The sequence below is a fragment of the Bos indicus x Bos taurus genome, chromosome 7, assembly GCF_003369695.1.
Source record: "Bos indicus x Bos taurus breed Angus x Brahman F1 hybrid chromosome 7, Bos_hybrid_MaternalHap_v2.0, whole genome shotgun sequence".
Classification (NCBI taxonomy): domain Eukaryota; kingdom Metazoa; phylum Chordata; class Mammalia; order Artiodactyla; family Bovidae; genus Bos; species Bos indicus x Bos taurus.
The window spans coordinates 106,992,844-107,012,871 of record NC_040082.1 but is presented as its reverse complement, the minus strand read 5'-3'; the positions used below and the strand labels follow the sequence as shown (position 1 = coordinate 107,012,871).

The following is a 20,028-nucleotide window of genomic DNA, read 5'->3' as shown; positions in this document are numbered from 1 at the left end:
AGATAAAGAATATAGGGCCAAGAAAGGATGAAGACTTTGTACAGGGTCAAACCACAAGTTTTAAGTCCCCCAACACACTATGCTGGGCTGCAAGCAGAAAAGAAACAACATCCTTGGCTCACAGAGCTTAAGAGTCCACTGGAATTCTATAAACTTCCTCACTGAGTTATGCTCTAAAGACTCAAGACTCTTCAAAGGAATTACTGTACTACATGCCGCATCAAACAACACAAGGCTAGACACCACAAAAGGGAGTAGCTGCGCCTGAGGAGCTGCCCTGAATTGAGAGGCCCGGTGATAAAGAAATAAAGTCACCTGAGATTTGGAAGAGCATCATCAACTGTGAAGTGAGTTAATGCGAGAAAACAAAAAACCCAGAGCTCATAGGTTACAGGCATAAAAAGAGACGTAAAGAAGTCTTAACTGGACTACAGGGGCGTCTGACTGGCCTCCCGCCTTTGGTACTCCAAAGCACTACCTGCTGCTGCTGAAGCCTTCTTTCCAGAGTGAGAGAGGCCTTGCCACCCCGACCCCTCCTCCCCTCTTTCTACCTTGCGGGGCTGCACAGAACTTACGCACACTTACAGGACATGTTAAATGGTAGGATGGCCACTTGTTATTTGACTGCAGGCTCTCAAAGGGCAATGATCATATTTTATTCATAACCCTGACTCAGGAAACACTTTGAGACTGAACGAGTGCAGCAGATACCCATGGCTCATGGTGTCTGTCCAGCTGTGACCCTCAGCACAGTTGTGGTCGGTGCTCAGGCTGGCCTCACCCTGCTGCTTAATGTTCTCCATACAAGGTGCGGACATTACAGAGAGGGAATTCTTCACGGTGTTTCTCCACATATTATATCAAAAACTGATATGAAATTTTATGTCATGAGAACTGTCCAAGAATATCTTCCTTGTAACTGTGGAGAGTGTCTTCCTCCTGGCTGAGAGATCTGTTTCCTGACCAGGATAAGAAGTGAGTGTCCCCTCTGAGGCAAGGGTTAGACAGGTTTGCTAGCAGTCCCCCCATAAGTTATGCCACAAACCCATGGAATGTGCAGCATCCACGAGGGCCTTAGAAGTTAGGGGCAAAGTGGGCAGATGTACAAGAATCCTGCTACACAGCAGGCCCTTTCTCTCTGACCAAGGGCCTCCTGTCTTCTTCCACATCTGCAAAACTAAGGCAGGCTCACTCTCAAACATATAATAAAGTCTCAGACTCTGCATGATTCCCGGCAGTGATGCGCACCCCAAGACCATTCTATTTTGGGGTATGGGTTCTTCATACCAGAATCTCTATTAAAACTAAGTATTTAGGAAGTAAACTCCACAAATCAACTCTATCAACTCATAACACCCCTAAGATGTTTCTATTTGACTTAAGGGAATCAAGACTTTCCCCAAACTTAATTCATTTTAAAAATAAGTACATGAAAAGCTCAAAAACAGGAGTCAGAAGGGTAGTTATAGCCAGGGAGAAGGGGGCCTTGAGGAGGACCCTGTGGTACTGGTAATGTTCTGCTTCTTGCCCTGGGTGTATTCATTTTGTGATAATTCAAGATGTGTGCTTTTTCTGTTCTTATGATTGGCTAATTTTTCTGCATTAACACTTCAATGGAGGATTTACTAAATATTTACTAATAAAATAAAATTATATTAAAAATTAATAATAAATGTACGTACACATGAGAGATGTACCAAAACTAAATTTCAGCTGGGTATCACAATTTCGAAAACACCTAAAATCACTGCCTTGGGTAGCAGTGCATCTAGAAGACTACAACACAAAGCTCTCATACAGATAATGGCCAGTGTTCCCACTCATCTGTGAATGACCCCTTCTGTGTGTGACTCAGCCCTCCTGCATCCACCTCCTGATCTGTAGATGGAGGTCACTGTACGTATTTCAGACTGCAGTGGTGAGGCTTAACTGAACCGATCTGTGAAAGGTGCTTAGATGAGTACTTGGCACCTAATATATGCTGTAAGTGTAATTATGAATACTACAAAGTATCTACAGAGCTAACTCAGCTCATCTATTAGGTGTGAAGAGTCTACAGTTTTCTCTTGATCCCACTTCTTTAGCAACCGCTAAAGCATCACTATACTCAGAATCTGTCATTTGGTCTCATTAGTTTTCACCATCTGATCAGAGTTGGCTACAGACAGCACCTGAAGAGAAAAAGAAACATGCCAGTGAAACAGAGAAGAAAAGAAAGAAGGATGCGCGTAGACATGCAAAATTAAGGTGTCAAAACAACCTGATTCCATTACAAGAGGAATAAATTTAACTATGTTAATCAAACTGAAGCACTTTCCAAATATATTCTAGAACTTCTCTCAATCACAACAGAAAGGGTTGGCCCAAACTTCCCAGATACGCGTATGTGCCAGTCAAGCCCTGTTACAACTACAAAGCAGTCCAGTTTCCTAGGGCTGCTAATTACTAATACCTGCGATTAGGACAAGCCTAGAAGAAAGCTGCCACACCAAGATGAGAATGTTGTCATCACTACAAAGTAAGACATGGCACTTGGAAGTAATAAATATAAAGGTATCAGGGCTGGAGGGACCACAGAGATCATCTCCAATTCACTTCATTCAACAAATGAATGAGCACAGTCCTATCATGGCAAAAGCTCTCCAAGTCCACTGATAGGACTTTCCTGGAGGTCCAGTAATCAAGAGTCCGCCTGCCAATGCAGGGGACACAGGTTCGATCCCTGGTCTGGGAAGACCCCACATGCCACGAGCAACTAAGCCCAGGCACCACAACCCCTGTGTGCCTGGAGCCCGCACTCTGTGGCAGGAGAGGCCACTGCGGTGAGAAGCCTGTGCGCTGCCATGAAGAGCAGCCCCACCCCCCAGCACAACTAGAGAAAGCCCACACACGGCAAGGGAGACTCAGTTTAGCCAAAAATAAGTAAATAATTTTTTTTTAATTGAAAGTCCGCTGACGGCTTGGCTAATACTTTCAGGAGTATTAGCATCTTCAAGTGTTTTCTCTGAGTGTCAATTCTGAGAAAGCAATAGCCTTAGGATCTACATATTTAAGGAGACATGAACCCAAGAATCCATCTTCTCAGCCAACATGATGATGAATGCCAGACCAACACTAAAAACACACTGAACAAACAAACAAACTCATACTCCCAGCTCGGCAGGGCTCTGTAAACGATCCAGGAAATCCATGCTCTTATGTCACTGGAAAGCTAACGAAGATCTCCTCAGCTGTTTGAAACTCCTGACCTTCTGTACCAAAGACTGGTGTCATCTTCTTTGCGGGCTTTATCTGTGAGCTCCCTCCCAGGTCCTCCCGGCACATGCTAGGATTGTGAAGAAGCAGAAAGCAAGGGGCAGAGCAGTTGGGAGGGGGCCTTTCCTCTTAAACAGCAGTTCCCACTGGACAAAGGAACTGCAAAGCCAAAGGGTCTTCATCAGACCTTTCTCCCTAGAAAGAACACTCGCCCAAGTGCTCTGAAACAGACATAAAACAGACTACAGAGCATCGCCTGACTGGGACGCAAGGGAGGTGCAGACCTTCAGCTTGTTATGCCATCCTTCCTGAGTTGTAAGGACCCTGGCAAGCCACCTGCATAGCCCGCTAGCACCGTCTTGCCGTGAGGCCTCTGCGCAGTCATTCAGATGTGAATAAGAGAAAAGATTTTTCTCTGAGAATTAGGGGACGACTAACCCCAACAATTTAACCATGTTTTTCAGTGTTTCCACATCCAAGACAAGGTGCCTCTGGCCTCAGTCACCAGTGTGCTCATAGCTCTGGTCAGGCTCCAGCTCTGAAACTGGCAGGACCTCGTCCTTCTGACTGGAAACAGCCTCCCGCCACCTGGCCACCCTGTGCCCGCCATCAACCCCAAGAGAGCTGATGAGGGGCAGGAGCTTGTTTACTGCTCCTCCCCACACGTAAGAGATTGACTCAGCATGAAAACTGAGTTCACACTAACAAACCACCTGACCTGAGCCGTCATTCCTGAGCATGTACTCTGGGAGGTATTCCTTGAACACTGAGATTACGCACAAATCCCCCACAGAATTGTTGAGTCTGGCATTGCAGCATCCAAGGAACCATGCTGTGGTTCCAGTGCCAGCTCCATCACAAACTTCATGACTGTGGAAAAGTTATTTCACCTTCTGGGTCTCTGTTAACCATTAAAATCACCAGAAGACCCAAGGACAACAGCAGCTCTAAACTATTCTAAAACTCTCTAAAGAGAGAAAAGAGGAAAGAAAATTCAAGAGAAGAGCAAAAACACTTCTCTTTCCTGTAGTATATAAAAGAAATACAAGAAAAGTACTTAGGTTTGACGAATACCAAGGAAAAAGCAAAAGGAGAAACCTGTGGCCACAACTTTTCCTACAACAGATTTCCATGGCAGCCTTCCAATCAGACCAAAATAAATGACGATTAAGTGGAAGAGCCAAAGGAACAACATTCCTGTGTGCGTTAGCATGACCCCACAGACACCCTCCCTTTCCCTCCGTTAGGACTCGGATACCACACCTGTCCCTGGGTGTCCACCTTTCCTCTCTCCACGCACAGTTTGTGGGAAGCAGTGTCCCCACTCCCTCAAAGACCAGGTTCTAGTCCTCTTGATCCCAACCCCCTTCCTCTCCAGCAGCAGTAACTTCTCTGTCCCTTCACCACTAGGAGAGGGTATGCTTTTCCCCACCTCTAAGGGCCAAGTAGTAAATATTTTAGGCTTTGTGAGCAGATGGTCTCTGTTAAACTATTCTGCTGTTGCAGACTATAAGTAGCCAGACAATCCCCACAGTCCACTCACTGTTCCTCCAAGAGACTCTAAATGCGGCCCTGTGCTTGGCCACCAGCCAGGAATGTCCCCCTCCAGACAGGCTCCTGTCCCCACTGCTCACAGACACTTCTCAGCCCAGGCCTCCAGGTGGCCAAATCTAATGCACACATCTGTTCTAAGCTCTGTCCAACATACCTGCCTACCTCCTGGGAGACATCATGTCTTGGATTCTTGGATACCATGCTCCCCTGGTCTCCCACCCCCTGGAGCCTGTTTTCAGCCTGCTCTGCTGGTTCTTCCTCTTCTACCTGACTGCTAAATGCTGGAATCACCAGGTCACAACCTTGGTCCTCTTAATCAATACTCGGTTCCTAAGTGAGTCAACACAGTTTCGTGGCATTAAATATACCTTCCAGCTGTTGCCTGGCAAACTTTCCTGTCCAGCCCAGACTCTCTTGAGACGTGAGTACTGCCTGGGCATTTCCACCTGACCATCTAATAGACATTTCCAACTTAGCAAGCCCCTCCATCTGCTCCCGAATTTCAGTGAAGGTGTGCCAGGTGAGTTCTCATAGATTCCCTCTGCCTTACCCTCTCAATCCATCAGCAAGTCCTGGCAGCCGTTTCTCACACCCGCCCTTGCGCTCCCCGACCCACAGCCACAACACTAGGCAATGTTGTCACCACTCTCCTGGACAACCTCCCAACTGACCTCCTTGTTTCATTCTGCCCCCCCACTCATTCTTTATCCAGCAGCCAACGTGACAACCGTAAAACAAAATGAGAAAATATCGCTCTTCTACTGAAACCCTTCCCCATGTACCTTGAGCAAAGTCACCAGCTAAGACAGGTAGGCTTTAGTAACCACAGCCACACCACCCAGCCCAGTAGAGACAGCCTCTCTCTGCTCCGTTCTTCAGGGCTCCCCACCTGCTGCTCTTTGGACTCTGAATGGCCAACTCCACCTCACTCTCCAGGTCTCTGTTCCAGTGGCATCCTTGCCTCTTCACCAACCACAGCACTCACGTTAACTCCAAAGAGCCTGTGAATGTGTTTACATGTTGACCAACTGGGTCAAAACACTGGAGAAGGCAAACACTACAAGGAGGGTGCCTTGGGGACAATACTGGTGCAAAACAGGAACCCGGGAAATATGGGATGAGTGAACTACAAATCATACGATGTGAAAACACCAGCTGTGTCCACTGGGGACAGTCGTCTTCCTTCTATATGCTAAATTAGGTCCCCATTCTATGCTAAGTTCCTGGAGGCCTTACTTGGTCCTCGCCTGCTGTAACCCGGAACCCACATCTCCAGTGAAAACACAACACACCTGCTGACCTATGGAGAGAGTTGAATTAGGGAGGAGAGGTCATGGCAAGACACCTCAAGAGTGTCTAAAAGTAACCCACACAGTGATGCTCTCGGGGAAGAAATGAGTGGTCACAGGGACTGAACTTACAACATCCTGCAGTTAGTATAATGGATCTCTTTTAGCACTTCCATCAGACCTGTGTCCTGGAGTAGACTCAGTATCAAGTAAACAGCCTATTTTTAGTTAATTTCCAATGTAACAGACCAAGCAGCATTTTACACACCTTCCAATAACTCCTGACCATAAGAAGGATTAGAGTCAGAACAGTGGGAGCAGTGTCTCCAGGCAGCAGCAGTCAGTCTTTTCCATTACCTTCACCTCCCGCTCCTCAGAGGCTCCCACTTTCAACCTGGGAGGTTTGGGGTGTTTCATGGCAATAACACAGCCTATTCACATGGCATGCACCATCTTCTTAACTTCTCAGAGCCGAGAACTAGGATTTTATGTTATTCCCACTGCATTTCCTAAAACGCTAACTTTTAAACTCCCCTCCTGCTATTTTTCCTCTGGCCCTCTGTGGGGTGTGTCACTGGGATGTGATAAGGCATGCCATGCTCCCAGATCTGATTCAGGTCTGGGTGGAGCTCAGGAATGTGCATTCGCCACCAGTGCCCAGGTGATACCAGGGCTGTTGTCTAGGGGCCTTGGAGGAACACAGACCTGTGTTCCAGTCCCAGTCGTGTTCTCAATAGCTATGTCAGAAACTCATGCATACAATGGCAGTAATAGGGTCAACACTAGAGAGCCATCATACAAACTAGAGAAAATACAGGACAAAATACCTGGCCCAGGGCAAATGCTCGAGAAAGGAGACATTCTCTCCTACACTGAGCTACTCGTTCAGTTGCCCCAACAATCCTGGGAAGCATGGGGACCTGCTGGCCTAAAGCGTCCCCTTACTTATAAAACTTAGTCGCAACCACAGAGCTTCAGAAGCTGGAATTCTGGAATTCTTCCCAGGCAATGTCTATCTGAACTCCATATTTCCCTTATAAGGCAAACTTTGAACCATATTTCCCAAATCTTTAGACAATTATGAACATTCTGCTGCCCATACTTTTCCTATTTGCCTTCCATACTCTGCACATACCACAACTAAAATCAAATAACTAAGGAACATCCAGTCAATATGTGGCAAAAAAAAAAAAAAAAAACTGACAACTGTTAATCTTTTTTAAAAAGTTAAAAGCAGCAAAAGCTTACATATGTAAATTCACTTACATATAAAATAGAAAGACAGACTGTGTGTGTATGTGTGTGTGTGTGTATGTGTACAGAGACGGACATAGAGGAAAAAAAAAAAAGAATGAATGAGTACATGCCTGGAAGGATAACTCTATATCAAGAAAAAAAAAAAAGCTCATCTCTGGATGGAATTAAGGGTGACTCTTTTTCTCCATTTTAACTTCTAAAGGCATTCTAACTTTCTGCCCAACACTGGCCCAATGAAGAATTCCACAGCTTGAGATGGCACAATAAGACAGACTGGGAAAAGCGCCCAGTGCACAATCACACGACCCCTCACACTGCTCTGCTCGCCACAAACTCTCCACCACCTGTCCCCTCTTACCCACATTCTCAGCTCCCACTTCAGACCCCTCCTCTACCTGGACTTCAGACTCTCCCTAACTCACTTTCTTCCTAGTCCTCCCCTCTGCCTTACCCCACTTCTGGTCCTTGCTGTTCTCCTGCATAAGCTTTAACCCCCCTGGGAAGAGTCTCCATCCCCAAACCCCTCTCCAAAGCTCAGAGCCCCAATATCCCCAGAGTCTCCCTTATGCCACCTATAAGGATAAACAAGGTTACATCTTCACTGTTCAATAAAGGGGAAGAAGCTGCCCCTTCTCTATCCTTTGAGTGTTTCTTTTGGTCAGGAATGAAACAAACTCAGTGTTCAGATTTTACAGGGCACAGTCACCACCTGCTGACTCAGAGTTGTAAATAAACAGGGACCTCCAGGACCCAGGAGTCTCTTGTCAGGCACAGACTACACAGGTGCATCTATTTTTCCTCGAGGCGATGACAGAGGTCTTCACAATTCTTTCTCTGCTTTTTGTGTGTGAAATGTGTGAAGTTCTGCCCAACTCTACTCTCTTGCAGATGCCTTAAATGTATGTAATCTGCTCACACAGCAATGAAACTGTTTTCTTTTCTCCATATTGATACGGGTAGATTTGAGTTGGAAGGACATGTATTTCTCCAACATGCTGAGACCCTGACGTGTCATCCCCACTCAAGTCCCCCTTTTTTGTCCCTCATTTCAGGTCTGCTGGTGTGCACAGCCTCGTATCTCCACACTTGAACCCCCACACCTTCACTTCAGACCCTCGCTATTCCCCCAGCATCTCCTCCAGGTTCCCACCACCCCCTCCAGGTCCCATCATCCTATCTTGGTCTACACATCCCCTCCACGTTCTCAGCATCGCCCTAGGCCCTCAGCACTCCCCTAACCCCTAGCATCCCCACCAGGTTCCACCATCACCGGCAAATTACAGCATTCCTTCCAAGTCCCCATCATCTCCCAAGGCCTCTCCATCCCCTCCAGGTCCCCAGCATCCCTTGAAGACCCCCAGCATCCCTCAGATCCCACCTCTGGCCCTTGTACCTCTTTGTTAGCCCTGCCAACATCCCATCAACCTTCCGCAGTCCTTGAAGGTTGAGGAAGGAAAGAAGAGTCCTTGCCTCGCTGGTAGCGTCAGGGGGCATTATGCCGGAAGGGCACAAGCCCAGCTGCACACTGGAGACACCGCTTACCTGAGTCGCTGGGAAGACGAGAAAACAGCGAGACTCGGGGCCGGCACCGTTCGACAACCTCTGAAGCCCTGGGGTACCCGAAGCTGGGTCGAAGCCGCTGCAGGCCGTTCCAGTACCGGGTGCGGGCCGCAGCATGAAGCGAGCATGCGCGCAGGGCCTGGCTCGCCGTGTTTCAGGCTCCGGCAGGAACTCCGAGTGCAGACTCTTGGTTCCGCTTGACTGCTCTGGGACTACCTCGGGCTCTGCTGTCTGTACCTCGCCGGTTTCTCTCTGGCCGGCTGTGGGCTGTGAGCCACGGACGCCCAGAGGGTTTACTCCGGAAGCAGTTTTAGCAAACACTTCCTTTTTCTTCTCCCAGTTTAAAGAGCAGAGACGTAGGAATGCCCAAGTGGGATTCCGGGCTTCCGCCCTTCGCGGGTCCGCGGCCGGGAGACTTCACCGCTGTTTCCATCATCCGTACCAGCCCCTCTGTCCCCGCTGCTCCTTCGACATCCCCCGAGCCCCGCCCCGTTCCCAGCAGCCCTCAGACTCCCCGTCCCCCCGCGGCAGACTCCCAGCCCAGGTTTCCCTGCACCCCACAGACGCAGAACCTGGCCCGGGATGGACAGGGAGACGCGCGTGTTCGCCGAGAGCCACTTCAGAGGCCTCGAGGGGCGTCTCCCCAGCAGGGTTTGTCCGAAACTGGACCGCGTGGACTTCATCGAGAAGCCGGACTCCTTTTCCTACGCCGACTTTTTCAAGGGCTACCTGCTCCCCAACTTGCCCTGTGTTTTTTCCAGCGCCTTCACCGAGGACTGGGGCAGCAGGAGGCTCTGGGTGACACCCAGCGGAAAGCCCAACTTCGAGTATCTGCTTCAGAACTATGGTAAGGACTGGGCAGGAACACCCTGGAGTGCAAGGTCAGGCCTTGACTCTGACCTGAGTCAGACTGTGAGGGCGGAGATGAGGAGAGCCAGAGAGGGCTTGAGGGAGGCAGGGCATGAGAATTCACTGGAGACAGTGTAGCAGTGAATTGGAGGGCGGACAGGGTCAGGGAGGATGGACAGGCTGGAGGACTCTCAGAAAAGTCTTGTGCCTGACCCTTTGCTTTCAGGAGACGTGGTTGTACCTGTTGCAAACTGTGGGGTCCAGGAATACAACTCCAACCCCAAAGAACACATGCCCCTCAGAGACTACATCAGCTACTGGAAAGAGTACATTCAGGCAAACTACTCCTCTTCACGGGGCTGTTTATATCTCAAAGACTGGCATCTGTGCAGGTAAAGGGGCCTGGAATACTGGCCACAGCACTGCTTCTCAGTTCTGAGTGAGCCCTGGCTGCACGCAGAGGAACTGGGCTATAACCCATTTAGGAATTTAACGTGATCTCTTCAGTGGTTCAAAGTGTCATTCTCTCCAGTCATGGCCATCTCACTATGCCATCACAGGCTTGCCTGCTGTGAAGAATGTGGGCCTGGCAGAGGCGCATATGGCTGTGGTTACCCACCTCTTCGTTGTCAGTTTTGCCCAGAACCTTCCTTGTCAGCTTCACTGCCATCTAACTGGCAGCACCCAGCCTTTGCCTGTCTTCTCAGGCGCCCTGGGACCAGCCACCCGTGTCCAAACCTACTTCCCTAGGTCAGGCCTCTTACCATTCACCTTGGTTGCTGCCAACCTCCAGACTGCCCTGCCTCAGGTACTGGACTCCACTGCTAGGCTCACTAAAGTCCAAATGGGCTTTCCAGCAGGACTGTGTCCCTCCCGTTTAAAAATCTCCATCACTAACAAGCAATGGCAACTGTTTAATGTGGCCTTCCAAGGTCTGTCCCCACCCACTGCATACTTCTTCCACCTGGAGAGCTCGAAGGATGTTGTCCTCAGAAACATCTCGCTCATGTGGGCAATCCCACCCCTTCTGTGGTGATCCCATTCTCTGAGGTGGTCCTCGGGTTTTGTAGCCATTTCTCCTGCCAGGGTTATGCTTTTCACAAGCAGAGAAGGGGTCCTACCCAGATCCCCACTCTCTGGCACAGGGCCTTGGCATAGAGTAGGTGCTCATTTAATAAATGAGTGAACAATCGAGTTCTTGTTTCACTGACGCAGGAATTAAGACTCAAAAAAAAAAAAAAAAATGAATTCAGGCCCTTGTGATTCCCAAGAGCAGTCCAAGAGTACATGAAAGGCATCAGCAGCATCCTGCTCACAGCTTGCCTTGGTACTAGCTGCCACACAGTTTCTTACCTGGCAGATAGAAGCTAAGATGCAACCAAACTCTGGCTTTGGCCTCAGGGATTCATATTCCAGCAGCCCAGATGGACTCATAGACTCAGACACTCATGTCCTGTGAATTTGTGCTTCAGATAAGCAATGAGTGGTTTTTACATACTTACCCTAGAAGCTTGTTCACTGTTTATTTGAAATTCAGTTTTGATAGAGTGTCTTGCGTTTTCCTGGGCAACCCAAAACTAAAAAGAGCAGAGGAAGACCTGCATCAGGTAGGCAGGGGTAGCCACAGGGGAGATAATGTCTGAGCAGGGTTTTGAAGGGCAAGCAGGTGTCTGTTAGTGTACAGAGGCATGACAGCGGAGGAATCTGCACGGTGTTGGGGAGACTACCCGTGGTGTGGCACCACTAAGGCTGTACCCTGGCATGGCCCTGACCGACAGTGTTGTGTGACCGTGTAGATAGATGCGCACTCTCCCTTGGGCTGGTTTAGAATGTTCCTCTACTTGGGATCCCATCGGTTGGGCTGTGGGGGTGAACCAGGAGAGTGAGGGATTGAGAAACAAAGCAGAAAGGAGCTTGGTGTACCTGGGCTGTCCTCATGGCTGGGCTTATGGCTTTGAATCTGCTTGATGGTCCGGGTCACTGGTGTGGGTAAAACAGTGGAAGCTCGCAAACTCGGGAAGCCGTCATGATGCAAATGACACATTTATAACGCCAGCTCAGCCAGAGGCTGAGATCCTGGAATGGGTGTGCAAGGGGCCCTAAACATCTAGGTTACTGCCTGTACAAGTTATCTAGGTTCTGTCATAGCACCCCCAAAGCCATTTTATCTGCTTACATCTCTGGTTCAGTCATTTGGGCAGGGATCAGCTAGGGTCACTTGGGGCTGTAGTCATCTGGTGGCAGGGCTATGGCTGGATGGTCTGAGGTGGCCCCACTCCTGGTGGTTGGTGCTGACTCCAGAAGGCAGGTCAGGGTCATTCACATAATTTCAAAACTCTCATGATATTTCATGTACTCAGGATGTGGGTGCTGGGAGGTTGGCTTGTAGCCACTTATGCTGCAGCTTCATGCCACTTTCTAAAGGGACTTCTTGGCAGAAGGCGTGTTCACCCTGCCCATATACTTCTCATCTGACTGGCTCAACGAGTACTGGGACGCCCTAGACGTGGATGACTACCGCTTCGTTTACATGGGGCCCACCGGCACTTGGTAACTGCCTGTCTGCTCCCATCCGCCATCCTACACCCCTGTCCCGGTCACTCCTGAGCCTTCCTGTTGGTCTGTTGGCTCTTGCCCAGAGCCTCTCAGAGATCCCTGTTAGCCAAATGGAAAGAGCTCCTACACCTCCTTTGTGATGTTCCGGGGTTGGGGAGGTTTGGCCCTCCCACCTGGCTCACAGGCCAGGTGTGAGAACTGGGGACCACTGAGACCTCTGAGCCTGGCCAGTCTATTCAGAAGAGGCATAGCCCACACCCAAGCCACATGGCACCAATAGGAGCTCTTGCACAGGTCACCGTTCCATGCTGACGTTTTCCGCTCCTTCAGCTGGTCCGTCAACATCTGCGGGAGGAAAAAGTGGTTCTTCTTCCCACCAGGGCAAGAAGAAGCCCTGCGGGATTGCCACGGTGGCCTGCCTTACGACGTGACCTCCCCCACCCTCCTGGATAGCCGCCTACACCCCATGCGAGATCGCTGTGGCCCACCACTGGAGGTCACGCAGGAGGCAGGCGAGATGGTGTTTGTGCCCAGTGGGTGGCACCACCAAGTCCACAACCTGGTAGGATGGCACTCCACACCCCACGACCTATGGCCCGGGCGGGTCAGGGAAACAGGCCACGGTACTACACTGGGCTAACTCTTACCCCGACTCAGCTGAGCACTTTGGCCTGCCAGCAGCTCTCCTTGCCTTCAGCACCTTCCTGAGTGCGTTCCTGCAGAGTGGGCAGGGAGAGCCTGGGTATGGGAGGGGGCAGGCCATGGGCAAGACTGGTGCTGCACGTAGCCATGTTGGCTCCCGCACGCAGCGCTGCTGACGGCCCCCAGCCTCTTTGCCTCCCTTACATGTTACTTTCTTGGGTGACAGTGGGCAAGGGATCCACACACGTGGGGTTGTCCCAGCCTTTGGGGAGCCCCACTATGGGTTAATAATTGTGGATTAGGATGATCCCAGCCCCAGCTCCCTCTTCTCTGCCAGCTCCCACTGGGAGATAGGAGTGGCTCTTCCCAGCTGAGGAAGTCTGAGCGGATCTCAAGACAGGGAGGGGACAGTGCCCCCTGAGGGATCATGAGGACAGCCTGCGCCCTGCCCCTTCCAGGAGGACACCATCTCCATCAACCACAACTGGGTCAACGGCTGTAACCTGGCCAATATGTGGCACTTCCTGCAGCAGGAGCTCAGTGCTGTGCAGCAAGAGGTCATTGAGTGGAGGGACACCATGCCTGACTGGCATCACCACTGCCAGGTGGGACAACTGGTCTGAGCAGTAGTGGGGCACGGGCTGAGTGAGGCTCGCCACAGCTATGTAGGAGTAGGAGGTGGGTAGGGGCCTACCTGGGCCAGGGCCACAGTCGGGGCAAGAATATGCTCACTAGGCCAAGGCCTCAGTCGGGGAAAGGTGTGGGAAAAACCCCGGGACAGCCTGCAATCTGAAGGGAGGTGTGGTCTCTGAGGTCGGAGCTGCAGTCTTAGGGGCCCAGTGGCAACTAGGACTACCTATGTGAGCGAGGGTCTGGGCTTCCAGGCTGCAGGACTCAGACCCCTTTGATCACTGGCCGACCCCCAGGTGTGTCTCAAGGACTGGACTGTGTGTCAGGGCCCTTTGTAGCCTAGACTCAGTATAGGGTCAACAGAGCTTGCCCAGAGCTATGAGTGAGCAGCAGCTCACTGGCTGTTTCTTTCTGACCCAGGTCATCATGAAGTCCTGCTCTGGGATTAATTTCGAAGAATTTTATCACTTCCTGAAGATCATTGCTGAAAGGAGGCTTCTCCTCCTTGCGAAGGGGATGAGCCCTGGCCAGGTGGAGGGTGGCGAGGACACTGGGTTGGGCCCCCAGCAGGCCGCATTTGACATTGGCCGCATAGCTGAGGTGCTGGAGTCCGTGGTGGCCCACCCTGACTTCCAGAGGGTGGATCCTAGTACATTCTCACCACGGCCAGAGGTACTACTGCGACAGCTGGAAGAGGCTGTAGCTGCCACCACATCCCTTTAGTGCGTGCTCTGAGGACTGGGTGAAGCACGTCTCTGGGGGACGCTGGAGGCACCAGTGTGGAAGGCAGTCATCCTGCTCCAGGATCCCTTCTGGAAATAAAGCTCTGCCCTCCTGTGTGGCCTGGGACTTGTCACCTCCCCGTTGAACTGTCACTTCAGTGTCCCAGGCACAGATCCTGCTCTTAGGGGTCTGGTATGTCCTGGCTCTCTTTTGGCATCCCTGGGGCCCTGACGCCTGTCCAGAAGGTCCAGGCCCCTTGTCCTTGTGAGGCTCAGCCAGGACTGGGAACTGGATCTTGTGAGGGGGTGCATGGGGAAGTGTTGGTCATTTGGACCCAGGGCAAGGAGGTTAGGAATGTGCTGGGGACTCAGGAGTGGGGGTGGCATATGGCCAGGTTTTCTTCCCCCTTCTTCCCCCGACCAGCCTTCCCTCAGCAAAGGCTAGCACCCATGCTGACAGCCTCCCATCCTCAGCAGTGCAGGGCCCCCTCTGCAGTAGCACCACATCCCTGCATGAGTCCACACATCTCCCACTAGAAGAGGGTTCTCAGTGTAAGGTAGAGACTGAGGCCCAAGGCAGACCCAAGATCCAAGGCCTATGTCTCCATCCCACATTGGAATCACTTTAAATAGAGCGTTCCTTCCCTCTTCTGGCCTTTGACCCTCTTTTCCCCAGCAGGATCCTGTGCTGTCTATTAGTCAGAGCTCCAGGCCTCATGTGCTATCCTTCATGCAGGTCTCCCAGATGTCATAGGTACATCGTTCAGGTGCTCTTTGGGCCCTGGCAATAGGGCAAGGCAAAGTCTGTCCCCCTCCTGCTTGCTACAGCAATACCTTTCCCCTGCAGAGACTCTGAGGTCACCCTTGCAGCTGCACACCCAGTGAGGCAGAATGCCTTGTCTGAGGTCTCCCTGCGGGCCAGGTAGGGCCCAGAGGCCAGCTGGAGCCTGGGTCTCTTCCACACCTCATACACCATCCAGCTTCAACTCATTGCACACCCACTATTGGCCATCTAAAGTCACTTTGCACACTGATTCAACAGCCACTCTTTGTGCACTCATTCTGCCCTGTCCAGAATTTATCATTGCACTCTTTTGACACTTGTCTGTACCATCCAGTTTCCACTTGTTGCACACCTATATTATATGCAGTAGTCAAGTTTCAGGATTCTCCAGAGAAATGGAACCAATAGAATATATGTAGAAAGACAGGTGTTAAGGGCTGGTAAGTGTGAAATCTGCTTGATAGGCTGTAGACCCAGGGAAGAGCTGACACTGCAGTCTTGAGTCTAGAGGCTGGAAACTCAGGCAGGGCTTCTGTGATCCAATCTAGAGGCAGAATTGCCTTTTTGGGAAACCTAGGTCCTTTGCTGTTAAGATCTTAAACTGATTTAATGAGGTCTGCCCACATTTTGGAGGGTCATCTGCTTAAAATCTCTTGAGTTGAATGTTAATCACATTTTAAAAATGCCTTCACAGCAACATCCAGACACTGGCATTTAGCCAAATAACTGCACCATGACCTAACCACACTGGCACATAAAATGGACCATTGCAGTCACTCCTTACATATTCACTGGTCACTCTGCTTCATCCAGTGCCCCGTTCTTACATGCCCACTCAGACTCACCAATATCTCCTTGCACACTCACTGTGTAATTAAAAAGCCGGTGACTGCCATTTCCAGGTCACTTTGCACATCTACTTGCTATCTGGAGTCACTGCATACTCTGCATGTGCAGTTCACCAACTAGTCTGCATGTGTGTCCCACTCTCACTCCAGCACACTCCTGTAGCATTAACAATCGCTCCTCCCATGCTCACCATCAGATTTTCTATTCTCACACACTACTGTGTGCTAGTCTATAAAGTTATTGCACACACACTGTGTAAGACTGCCTGCACACTGGGGCCAGGTTATTAACTGCCCCCCATGCTCCTCACTCTTCCAGCTTCCCCTTCTACACAGCCATTGTGTGCCATTTAACAGTGCTTGCACACTCACTGCAAAACAACTACTCCACATTTCTGTGAATTTATCTGTCTTTCCTTGCACATTAGTTCTGCACCATCCACATCCATCAATAGTCAACTCCGTTATGGTCGTTATGTATAGTTCAACCATCAGACGTAGGGTGAGCTCTATCTTGCTCATCCTATGTCTTTCTGCACTCCAACTTGCATTCAACAGTCACTTGCGCGAATCCTTTAGGGCCTGGCAGCGGTGAGCCCTACTGTGTGTCTGAGTGACAGAACCATCAGGAAGGAAAAGGTAACTCAGAATTGCCCCACAATTCATCTGTTTCTTGCCTTTAAAGACTATATATTCAGGGGAGGGTATTGAAAATACGTGGCGGTATAGTCTGAAGGCTGTGTAGGATCCCAGGAGCTCCCTGACTTGCCTGACATTAACTCTTTAGTTTCCAATCCTAGGAGAAGCCTCAGGAGGGCACTCAGGTGAGGGCAGGGCAATGTGTGTTTCCCATCCAGGTTGGAAGCAGTCTAGTGTTTAATTGGCAGAGCTGTGTCTGTGCTGTCCATGGATTGTTGGTCCTGGTGGTATACCTTCTCCCTGCCTATCAGGCTGCATCTTGGAGCCCTTCCTACAGGAAAGGTTGACATCTCCATGACATAACCAAGCCCCAGACAGAGAAGAGTGGCCATTGGTGTGCCTGATAGGGGCCTGGGGACCATCTAGGACATTTCTGCATTAAAAGTTTGCAGGGCACTGCAGGGATGCTGGGAATCCTTGTACACAGGCAGCAGGAGTGCTGGTAGAATGACATCACAAATCTTTCCCTGGAAAAGAAATAAGCAGGGAAAGGAATCCTGAGGTCAGAGGAGTATTCCAATTTATGTGAAGTACTGACCTTAGGAAAGTGGGGTGATGGAAAATCTTGCCTGCCCTCAGTTTGTTTCCTAATAACCTTCCTCTGCCTTTTTCTTTTCCATGTTGTATGTTTTCTCTTTTTCACAAGTTTCTCCACTTAGGGCTTACAGAATTGCAGAGTTTGACCAACAGTTTCCCAATTGGTGGTCAAAAGATATCTCAATAACAGAAGCAGAAAGCTCTCCCTCCATAATGTAGAAATCAGCCGTTGTCCTGGGGTAGGAAGTGATCCTGGCAAGAGTTAACTTTTAAGGATGCCCACATTTCAGTGGTTGTTGATATGCCTGTGAAAATACCTTCAGCTTCCAAATTCCCCAAGTTCTGAGGGGCTTTCTCAGCTCCTTGTCCAGTTTAATGATACTGAAACAAACATCTCTGTGAAAGATGGATGTGGATATGTCCTTCAGAGAAGAGTAACTGGTGCTTCTTTCTTCCACATACAATAAACTGATGGCCTTGCAAGACTTACTGAATGAGGAATGAGAGTGTCTGTCTCTTTTTAAACACAAAAAATGAAAGAATCACAACTCCTAGGCTGTAGTAGAAAATGGGATTTTAGTACAATATTCAAGTGCAGCTTTGGCTATTTACAACAATAGTAAACTTTTTTTTTTCACCTTTTATACAAAAAAAGCAGTTACTCTCTTACCTCTGAAATCTTCCCACTGACCCCTTCTCCTGTGGTCTCATAAGTCCTTGGTGCTTGGCACTTGCAGTGGCACCAGACAACATCAGTGGGATGAAGATGAAGAGCAAGATATGTGAAGTGGGGTCTCTCCTCTACTGGGGAAGGGAAGTGGGTAAGACTGTCACTCTCAGTTGGCCTTGATGATAGAATCTCTGAGATTCCTTCTAGCCTGAGAAAGTGGTGGGAGGTAGGACCAGGATCCCTGGGAAGGTCATAGGCAGGTGCTGTGAAACAGGAGAGAACTGCAGTCATCTGACCCAGTGGGTGAATGGGGTTCTGGGCAGCCTGTGAGCACAGCTGGCAGTGAGTGGTACCTGTGAAGGCCACTGTACAGAGGGCAGTATCTGGCAGCAGCAGGCAGGGCACTGTGCCCATTGGCAGTGCTCAGCTAAAGTTAACTAGCCTTCTGGTTCCCAGAGAGCAGAAGGCACCTAAGGCAGTAAAACCTGTGGGAGGCCAGGTTAGCCTGTGAACCGCCCAGCCAGAAAACAGGTTCAGTTGATGAAACAAGCCAGGGGGTGGCCTGGGCTGTCAGGTTTTAGCACGGTGTCTGGTTGACCTGGGCCACTTCAGTCTGGAAGTCTTTAATTCACTCTGGAGAGGGTGATCCTGAGGCTGGCTACTGTCAGGAGTCAGAAGATGCCCTTTGTGAACCAGAGAAAGAGCAAAGTAAGGCTAAAAACTTAAGAGCAGAGATGAATATAATAAGAGAACAACATAACAATGGAGAAAATCAACAAACTAAAAATTGTTTATCTGGAGACATGAAAAAATTGACAAACATTTAGATAAATTGACTAAGAAAAATGTAGAGAAGGCTCAGCTAAAGTCAGAAACAAAGTTTGGGGTTACCCAGAATGACCCTGGGTGTCCCATCCCTGCTGCTGTTGCTTTGTTGAGTGCAGTGGGTACAGCCCATCCCACTGGTAAAGTCAGTGCTCTAACTATAATCCAGACAAGAAACCAGAGAACAAAACACAATTTTGGATGTCATCAGACAGTGGTTCCCTGGGCCCTTAATGGGGCAGAGGAGTGGGACGTGCAGACTCCAGGAGTGGTGAGGACCTCAATCCTCCCTCGTCTCCGTATTCGCTTCCTCTGGCCCTGGATGTCCAGTTCACTCATGAGACCTCACCAAGCCTGGACAGTAAACCTAACTCCACTTCCAAATGAGGACCCCAAGCCTCCAGCAAAGATGGTCATGTCTCTGGACTTAACTATGTTGTGAATTATATCTGGTCCTCAATCACCCATGCCCTCAAGCTATTCTGCTTGGAGGATTGCCCGTGTCCTCAGCACAGTGGACCATCCATGGAGGACCAAGTCCAAAAGATACTTCTCTTGGAAGTGGAACTCTTGGGATCACTCCATGCACCCAACTTATAGAGGAGGAAACTAAAGATTTCTGTAGCCCCCTCCACACTAAGGGATTTTGCTCAGATGCCTATATCAGTAGACACAAGACCCCAGCAACAAGAGTTCCAGGTGCCTATATCAGTAGACACAAGACCCCAGGCACTGTCCTGTCTAGGATGCTCTACAGGTATCCCATTCCAGAACCCTGGGGGACCTCTGCCTATCAGCCTGGTATCACTCCCCCTCCCCATGCTGTGGGCCTGTGGACATGCTGCTAGGAGATTAAATGTCCCTACCCTGTAAGAGAGCTTCCCCCACCCTCTTTTTCCTCTTACCACCTTCAGGTGTCTACTCTTCCTCTGCCCCCCATACTTATGGTGCCCACCTGGAAGTCTCTGTGTGTATTGGAAGGATACTTGAAGGAATATGGCCCATTAAGGAGAGGGTGAACAGGAATCCACCAGATTCCTATTGAATTTCATTCTTAAAACATAACCCATGGGAGTGGTTGACTAAGGGTATCAGGATAAGAGTTGGGCATAAGAGGTTGGGATTAGGGATCAAGTGTAGGACATTAGAGTCAGGGTCAGTATTGAAATCTGGATCAAGATTGAGATCTGAGATTAAGATTTGAGTTTGTGTGTGTGCTTGGGTTTCGGTTTGTAATTGGGTTAAGGGGGTCAGGGTCAGGATGTAGGTTAGGGTCAGAATTAAGAATAGTGTCAGGGTCAGGATCAGGTTTTGGCTTTGAGCCTAGGGTTAGGATCAGGATAAGAATCAA

The 20,028-nt window shown here is 49.8% G+C and overlaps 2 protein-coding genes across 8 annotated transcripts in view; one reads left to right on the top strand and one right to left on the bottom strand.

Annotated features, from left to right (window-relative positions):
* SNAP47 (synaptosome associated protein 47) overlaps nt 1-9,083 on the bottom strand; it is a 66,227-nt gene extending 57,144 nt beyond the window's left edge. The window contains exon 1 of one of the 2 annotated variants that reach the window (XM_027548432.1): nt 8,898-9,083. In XM_027548432.1, coding sequence (XP_027404233.1) covers nt 8,898-9,032 — 135 coding nt within the window. In that variant the 5' untranslated portion in view covers nt 9,033-9,083. The remainder of the gene's footprint in view (nt 1-8,897) is intronic. The other variant, XM_027548431.1, reaches the window with a different exon arrangement.
* A 131-nt stretch (nt 9,084-9,214) lies between these two features.
* On the top strand, nt 9,215-17,683 carry JMJD4 (jumonji domain containing 4). Of its 6 annotated transcripts, none has more exons than XM_027548426.1 (6): nt 9,221-9,762; nt 9,965-10,156; nt 12,189-12,314; nt 12,651-12,882; nt 13,421-13,567; nt 14,013-17,683. In XM_027548426.1, the coding sequence occupies exons 1-6, from the start codon at nt 9,278-9,280 to the stop codon at nt 14,313-14,315; spliced, it is 1,485 nt and encodes a 494-aa protein (XP_027404227.1). In that variant the 5' UTR covers nt 9,221-9,277; the 3' UTR covers nt 14,316-17,683. The 6 variants fall into 6 exon arrangements, with proteins under 6 accessions (XP_027404230.1, XP_027404227.1, XP_027404226.1 ...); XM_027548425.1 differs by having other exon boundaries at nt 9,222-9,762; nt 12,615-12,882; XM_027548428.1 differs by having other exon boundaries at nt 9,241-9,762; nt 9,991-10,156; nt 12,615-12,882.
* Nucleotides 17,684-20,028: the final 2,345 nt, after the last annotated feature.

What these genes read in the sequence shown, in the direction of transcription:
- JMJD4 (XM_027548425.1), top strand. Translation starts at nt 9,278, where the DNA reads ATGCCCAAGTGGGATTCCGGGCTTCCGCCCTTCGCGGGTCCGCGGCCG. An exon ending in GTATCTGCTTCAGAACTATG is followed by an intron (nt 9,763 to 9,964) that starts GTAAGGACTGGG and finishes CTCTCAGAAAAG; the next exon opens with TCTTGTGCCTGACCCTTTGC. An exon ending in ACTGGCATCACCACTGCCAG is followed by an intron (nt 13,568 to 14,012) that starts GTGGGACAACTG and finishes TTTCTGACCCAG; the next exon opens with GTCATCATGAAGTCCTGCTC.